The 8,181-nt window shown below is 47.5% G+C and overlaps 2 protein-coding genes across 2 annotated transcripts; one reads left to right on the forward strand and one right to left on the reverse strand.

Annotated features, from left to right (window-relative positions):
- Positions 1-743: 743 nt before the first annotated feature.
- LOC6540620 (V-type proton ATPase subunit S1) lies at positions 744-2,914 on the reverse strand. The gene is made up of 5 exons (XM_001970302.3): positions 2,792-2,914; positions 2,601-2,703; positions 2,436-2,538; positions 2,111-2,372; positions 744-2,048 (listed from the first exon to the last, which is right to left on the reverse strand). The coding sequence occupies exons 2-5, from the start codon at positions 2,684-2,686 to the stop codon at positions 1,360-1,362; spliced, it is 1,140 nt and encodes a 379-aa protein (XP_001970338.1). The 5' UTR covers positions 2,687-2,703; positions 2,792-2,914; the 3' UTR covers positions 744-1,359.
- A 368-nt stretch (positions 2,915-3,282) lies between these two features.
- Positions 3,283-5,964, forward strand: LOC6540631 (N-acetylglucosamine-1-phosphotransferase subunits alpha/beta). Its single transcript, XM_001970303.3, has 3 exons — positions 3,283-3,499; positions 3,562-4,982; positions 5,043-5,964. The coding sequence occupies exons 1-3, from the start codon at positions 3,409-3,411 to the stop codon at positions 5,529-5,531; spliced, it is 2,001 nt and encodes a 666-aa protein (XP_001970339.1). The 5' UTR covers positions 3,283-3,408; the 3' UTR covers positions 5,532-5,964.
- Positions 5,965-8,181: the final 2,217 nt, after the last annotated feature.

Here is an 8,181-nt window from a genome sequence, read left to right on the forward strand (position 1 = left end):
TAAGCGCCTGCCAGCCACTCGCAGTGCAGTCAACTGTGTCCTCTTGGCTCAGAGAGCACAGCCACCCACTTGAGCGCCGCGCCCGGCCGACCAGGAGCGCCCCAAATCCCATTCACCCGCATACCCAGCGCCACCCATGTTCTTTGCTGCCTTGCAGCCGTAGCACACTTTTTTGCGCTGTCTGCTGGAGAGTTTATTTTACGCACGCCTTGACCAGACGGCAGACGGTCAGGCGGTCAGACGGAGGCGGATGCAGCCTTCCACTTTGGACTCCGCAGGCAAGTGGAAAAGTCAAGCGGATAAACAAGAGATTAAAATGTCATAAACAATGCTTTTTGCCACTCCGGCCAAGCAACTTAATGAACGCCGGAAGAGTGGGTTTCCTCCGCTGCAGTGGCAAACTTTCAACTTCATGTTTTGATCTGAAAGCGGAGTATCTCTCGAAAACCCCATCGATGCAGCCCAATAAATTTCCATTAAACTTTTGATTTGTTTCCACGACTTTTTCGGCCCTGCAAGACCAGAGGATTCAATTGAAATTGTTTTCGAAACGAGCTACACAAAAAGTTGTTAACAACTATTTGGATACCAGCCCATAAACGGGTATTTTGCCTATGTGACTATGTGCGTAATTCCTGATCGAAATCAAGTCGATCTAGTCAGACAGATATTTACACTCATCGTATCTTAAGCTGGTGACCTATTACATCGAAATCTGCAAAGGATTGATGGATTTTCTCTAAACATTATTTATTATCGCTATAGTCATTTCCATTATTTCGAACATTGAAAATATTTATCTGTAGGGCATACGACCATTGACTTCTCGCAAGTAAAAACCTTTAATTTGTAACACAATTGGAAAAAAAACTTTATTTTCATTTGCCTGCGAAGGGGTTTTGCACAAATGACAAACTATCATACAGAGGCATAAATTAGTCTCGCAAACTATAAAACACTTAGATATACTTCAGATTAGATTTACTGCTCGTGTACACACACACACACACACTCGAACACACACATGTGCGTCTTTTAAAGTTCCTTCGGTAAACGACATTTAGGGGCTATTCTAAATGAAATACTGGATGCCAAGTCGCTGCAAGCAAAACCTCGGGCAATTTTCGGCGACAAGAATCAGCAACGCTGTGATGCTGAACGTAAGCTGATCTTTGCCGGCGAAAATTACGGATACGATACAAATTGTGAGGACTAATTTCCCGGTTATGTGTTATGTGAGTACGGTATTAAGTATTGATTCGTTTACATATACATGTGGATAGACTGAAGGAATAAAGGAATGAATATTGAGTGCGCATTGAACAATCGAATAAGGTGTAAGCCGATGAAGTGGGCGGTTTAGTCGGCGGCGGCATTGATGGTGATAGTCTTGCCCTTAGGATCGTCAAAGCGGTCCATCGTGTTGATGTCCATCATCCAGCAGACGCCGACGAACATGATGACCAGCAGCAGGGCGACCACAAACAGTCCCATCAGGATTCCGGGCGTCACGAAGCCCACGCAGTCCCAGGAGTCGCCGAAGGGGAAGTTCTCCTTGTACGAACCATCGAAGGGAGCCTGCAGCTGCAAGGACTTGAAGCTCAGGGTGTTGTACATGTTTTTCTCGGCCGCGGAATCGAGGGTGAGATTGCCGCACGAATAGGAGAACGTGGTTGGGGCATTCACGCCGCTGGAGCGGAACTTGATTTGGTCGTAGACCAAATTGCTCAGACTAAAGTATCCACCATCATAAACAATGTCAAAGGAGATACTCTTGCCGGCTTCAGACGTGTCCATAACAATGGATAACTTGGTAGAGCTGGTGTTGGAGAGCTTGAGGTCTGTGACTGTGATGGGATTGCCATTGAATTGCAGGGCAGTGTAGAAGATCTGAAACTGATTGGTCGATTTCCACATGGTGCCGCCGGTGGTGGCGGCTGTGTCACGACGGGTACGACGCTGCACCACGGGAGCGGTGGAGGGGGCAGCCAGGTACAGATAAGCCACCTTGCACTCGAACTGCTTGCTGATAGCGGCAATGGCGGCGTCTAAGGGGGTTTAAGCATGGTTAAATTAGTGTGTCTTATTGAGTACTTTAATGTTGACCCACCATGTGACTCTAGACTGTCCTCCCGGCTCTTGGCGGCATCCTCGAAGGTCACAAAGAGCGCCGTGCCCACGGCACACTTGGCCGGGGTGGTCAGCCTCCCGCTGGCATCAATGGAGTTGTGCTCCCGCTTGGCGGCCACCGAGCGCAGCGCCTCCGAGGGGTTCTCCACGCTGGTGTAGTAGGTCTTCGGGCTCACTCCTTGCAGCTGGGCGTAGCAGGACTGCGCCTGGGAGTTGGAGCACAGGAAATCCTTGTTGCTCAGCTGGGTTTGGGAGTACACAAGTGTCACAAGTCTAGCTATCTAAGTGGCTACTCAAGCACTTACGCCATTTTCCTCGAAGGCCACGACCATGTGATCTTCCAGCAACTCTGCCAACTGCTCGGCGAACTCCGCCTGGGACACCGTCTTCAGGGAGGGCTTCGCCACACTATAAAAAGGGAGAAAGGCACTCGTTACACTCACATTCAACTGGTTAGGGCGCACACCCACCTGTTGGCTCCCCACAGAAAGACGGGCGTTTGCTCCGCCACGGCAGCCCCAATGACGCACAACGCAATCAGCGATTTCCACAACATCGCGCTGGATTCGCTTACTTCGGTGGGGGTTTAATGGAAACAAAGGAGAACGAAAAAAGCATAAGTAAGGAACCAAGGAGAACACAAGAGGCACAAGAAACGAACCGAAAAGTGAACTGAAACTACAAACGAAAAATGGTGGTGAAAATTTTCGCTTTGCCTTGCACGACGTCGCCTATTCCAGTGAGAAAAAAACCTTATGACGGTCATGTGATGCGGACCAGCTGACCGCAGTGTGGCCTAAAAATACCAAGACTTTGAGATTAGGAAAATACTGGAAATAAATGGTTCGATTCTTATTGCTTTTTGTAAAGAATAAATGAATATTTGTACGATGAATTGGCCCTAATTGGGTTTGCTTAATTAATACTTTAAGGAATATATAATTTGTTAAAAAAAGGTTCACAGCGTTGCTATCACTTAGCGCGGGCACCCACCTTTCAAACTGGTTCCACTTGGTAGTGGTTCCGAAAATTCCACATGTGGATTCTATAAAAACTATTTGTTTATTCTTCGCACTGTATAATATTAGTTTAGTTTCAAATAAAAAAATAAATAATTTTGTAAGTAATGTAATTTCGGAGTAATGATTTTGTTCAACTTCTATAACCTAGTATTTTTAGGCAGTGCTGCCACGGCCACACTGTCCCAAGGAAAAACAAAGTTTGTTATGATTTTACTGCGGGAATTCTGTATAAAATGCGTCATTTGAGGACCTGAGGATGCGCTTGCGCCGCCGCTGGCCGCGAAGGATGCGGCGTGCCATGGAGCAACTGCGACTGCAATCCCGCCGGAAGCTGCTGGCGCTCATGAGTGAGTTCTCTAGCTCACCTTTCCTATTACTTAACAAATAACTATTTTTCGTTCAACTTTAGTGACTGGAGGACTCTGCCTGGTTATCTGGATAGTTGGCAACTGCTTGTCCGCATCGGAGGTTGCCGAAACCGGCAACTTCAGCAGCTCTTGCACTGCCATCGATGCGGTTTACACGTGGGTCAATGGCTCGGATCCCACCTTTATTGAGGACATCCGCCGATTCGATTCCAAGTACGATCCCTCGCGGTTCGACGACAAGAATGAGCTGCGGTACTCTTTGAGATCGCTGGAGAAACACGCCGCGTGGATCAGACATGTCTACATAGTAACCAACGGCCAGATTCCCAGTTGGCTGGATCTCAGCTACGATAGGGTCACGGTGGTGCCCCACGAAGTGCTGGCTCCCGATCCCACCCAGCTTCCCACCTTTTCTAGCTCGGCCATCGAGACATTTCTGCACCGCATACCAAAGCTGTCCAAGAGATTCCTCTACCTCAACGACGACATATTCCTGGGAGCGCCGCTGTATCCAGAGGACCTGTACACAGAGGCGGAGGGAGTTCGCGTGTATCAGGCATGGATGGTGCCCGACTGCGCATTGGACTGCCCCTGGACTTACATAGGAGATGGTGCTTGCGATCGGCACTGCAACATCGATGCCTGCCAGTTTGATGGAGGAGACTGCAGTGAAACCGGACCAGCCAGCGATGCCCACGTCCTCCCACCAAGCCAAGAAGTGGTCGAGGTGGAACCTGTCGTTGTCCCACAAACACGAGTCCACCGATTTCCTCACATGGGTCTCCAAAAGCTGTTCAGGCGCAGCTCTGCTAACTTTAAGGATGTTATGCGGCACCGAAATGTGTCCACACTCAAGGAACTTCGTCGCATTGTGGAGCGCTTTAATAAAGCCAAACTCATGTCGCTGAATCCCGAGATGGAGTCCTCCAGCTCCGAGCCACTGACCACCCAGCGCCACGGGCTGCACAAGGAGGATTTTAAGTCTTCCACCGATATTTACTCCCACTCGCTGATTGCCACCAATATGTTGCTAAATCGAGCCTATGGCTTTAAGGCACGCCATGTTCTGGCGCACGTGGGCTTCCTAATCGACAAGGATATTGTGGAGGCTATGCAGCGACGTTTTCACCAGCAAGTTCTGGACACTTCCCATCAGCGCTTCCGAGCCTCTACAGATCTTCAGTACGCCTTCTCTTACTACTCCTTCCTGATGAGCGAAACAAAAGTAATGAGTGTAGAGGAGATCTTCGATGAGTTTGACACTGACGGTTCGGCCACCTGGTCGGATCGAGAGGTGCGTACCTTTCTCACTCGCATCTATCAGCCGCCACTCGACTGGTCTGCCATGCGGTACTTCGAGGAGGTGATTCAGAACTGTACTAGAAATCTGGGCATGCATTTAAAAGCGGACACAGTCGAACACTCCACTCTGGTCTACGAGCGATATGAGGATTCTAATTTGGTTAGTGCATATAATTATATCTTACAGAATTATATTAATAGCTTACTTTACCTTCTTTAGCCTACAATAACCAGAGATTTGGTTGTTCGATGCCCACTTCTGGCTGATGCCATGGCATCAAACTTTGCTGTCCGACCCATGTATAACTTCCATGTGAGCCCAAAAAGAACTTCGCACAGCAACTTTATGATGCTTACATCGAATCTCACGGAGGTGGTGGAATCACTAGACCGATTGCGTCGGAATCCGCGCAAGTTCAACTGCATCAACGACAATATGGATGCCAATAGAGGCGAAGACAACGAGATGGTGCGTCATCTGCTCGAGGACTTTTACCTCTCCTTCTTTCCGAGACGCAGCAAGTTCGAGCTGCCGCCGCAATATCGCAATCGGTTCGAGTCCTGGCGGGACTTTCAGCGCTGGAAGAGAAGAAAGCGGGCCGTCCTGGTAATTGGGTATGGAGTAAGTCTGCTGCTGGTTGTCTGTCTGCTGCGATTTATGTGCCTCCACAAGGCCAAGTTAGTGAGGCGCTGTGTGCAGCGCTTGTAGGAATCGTTTTCGTGAAGTTCTCTCTCTTCTGCAATGTTGTGATATGTTGTGAACATTTATGTAAATTGGCCATTTCTGCAAGCGATCATAGTCAAATCTAGTTGTAGGCCATGTGTAAGGCTATTTTTCTAGTTCTTTAGGTGCATGCTAGAGGCTACGTGCAAGAATAGTCGTTAAGAATGGATACGTAGTGAAATTTTGTAGAATATTTTGTTAGGCTATTGCAGTCGAACTGCTTTGTGTTCAATTTCATATAATTTAAGTTTTTATACTGAGCGGCGATAGCTACTATTTTTAGTTTTGCTTTACTATGATATTTGCGCTCTCAAAGTACTGAATTACCAGAGGCACCCTAAATAATGTAAAACCTAGTTTATTTCTGTTGGAAAAATTCGTAAATCGATCATTTAATAATAATACATATTGATATAAATTCAATGGAGTTTATTTAGTGATATTTATAAATTTTCCTAATGACTGTTCTTCATGCTGAACAAAATATACCATTTCTATTGATTTCAAATGCTCTAGAAACTGCAAACATTTATTAAATTAGTTTTTTTATGTTCATTGGTTGGCTGCTGTCCAAACTACAGATTGCTGTCAGCACTTAGCACCGGTTCCGGGGTGCCGGGGTCCGTACTCCGTACTCCGAGCTCCGGATTCCCCGGCGCGTCGATGATTACCGCAAAATTTGACCACCCGCTGAGCGGTGGGCGTTGCCGAACAATTCACTGGTGGCTCTCAAGCACTCTAACTACGTCATCACATTTGCGCTCGGTTTTTTACGCTTACGGTCAGGGGCCAGTGGGTGGTTAGTAATTACGGCCGGGAGCCACCCAGGTCCGACTTCCCTGCTTCGTCGGTGGAATTATGGCCACAAAAAACCCAGACTCCGCACTTTGCGGCCCGGAAGCCGGTGGGCGGAACTGGAGCGAGGCCAGACAGACTGACACGGGTCTCCTTGGTCCCCTTTTTGGGGGCGTGGCACGAGCTTGGGCAATAGCTCCCCAGTGTCGTGTACATATGACGATGATTTGCTCTTTTTGCGAGGAACATCTTGGTTTTTTTATTATTCTGCCTTCATTGGATTTGCCATTTTATTTCGCCAACTCATGAAAAGCGGGCCAGGCTGGGAAAGTAGTGGGTGTAACCTATCCGGATGCTGTGGCATAAATTGCGTCCGCCGTTTTTTACCCCACTGGCCGCAAATCCGGGCTCGAATCACTATATCGCAGTGTCTCAGCGGGGGCTCCCCCACTCCCGTTCTGACTCTCGATGGACTAGAATATCAATTACCCAAAACAGCAGCTCGGATCTTATCTGATCCAATCCTTTATCAATTATCTGCACGTGTGTCCAGTCTACGGGCCTGCAAACGTGTCCCTAAATACAGGACACGTAGGCCCAGCCATTTTCTGGCCTCGTAACTCATTCTAAATGATCTCTAGTTGGGCCACCCAGACACTGGGATTCATGCTGAAATACGTGCACACGCCACAATTTGGTTTATTATGGCTTTTCGTGTTCCCTAATCTCGATCCCCCGATTTATGTGGTCTGCCACAGAGCGGAAGTGACTGTGGTTGTCAGAGCTCGGTTCTTTGATTAATGCCGGATCGTTATGCCAAATTATGCAAAAGGTAAGTTGACAAAGTGTGTGGGCTAAGAAAATGTTTAAAATTGTTAAACATTGTGGGGATGCGTCTATATCCTGTTGGTGCCATTGAAATGTTAGGAACGCATTCTTATACGAGCATACATAGTCTCTTAAGATCCTTTTATTACAATTTTATATATTTTAAAGCTGATGCTGTCTTGGTGAAGTTCACTGCAATCTTCAGTGGATACTTCCTGTTTCGCTTCCCAGCCAACCATGGCCATCCCACACCAAACCCTCAGAAGTGCCGACGCTCTGACCGAATCCCAGACAGTTGGACACCCGCTTCTAATATTTTCCTTGGAAACGTTTAGCTTTCTAGGGGATGGAGTAGGTGAATGTAATATATTTATATTTAATTGGCTGGCACGAAGTTGTGGACACATTTTGACAAACGGCTTCCTTCGTGACCAGAAAGTAGCCGCGAAAAGTCTTTTGAAAATTGATCAATTCGAAAATGCATTCTAATAATATTTTCGAAATGCATTATTCCATTTTTGCCTACTGCATTATTCATGCGGTCGGCACTTTGTTCGCTGAACGTTGCTTATGCTCGCAATAGTAATAGTCATAATCAAATTGTTCGAATAACTGCCGCCCCCACGGGAGGGCGAGAAGAGGGGGCGTGGCAGCAGCGACATATATGAAAATGCAGTATAAACAAAGAATTAAGACATTAAATCGCTCATTGCGGCAATTTACATTCATTATTATGACGAGCTCACCGCTACGTGCCCATAAGCCATGGGAATTGGAATACGGACGGACGGCGACGGACGGCGACGGACATCGGTGGACAGAACCGGCGACACTGCCCATGGAGGCGGGCCGATCGTGGTGCAGGGAGGGGCAGGGAGGAGCACCTGGATGGGGCGACAGCCAGAACAGCCGCCCCTTGCATGCCTTATGTTTTGATTTGGGAAATTAATAAAATCATAAAATGGTAATTAATTAATTCGACGAGCAAACGAATTCACTGGGTGCAGTGACG

The sequence above is a fragment of the Drosophila erecta genome, unplaced genomic scaffold, assembly GCF_003286155.1.
Source record: "Drosophila erecta strain 14021-0224.00,06,07 unplaced genomic scaffold, DereRS2 tig00000055-arrow-pilon, whole genome shotgun sequence".
In the NCBI taxonomy this organism is placed as follows: Eukaryota; Metazoa; Arthropoda; class Insecta; order Diptera; family Drosophilidae; genus Drosophila; species Drosophila erecta.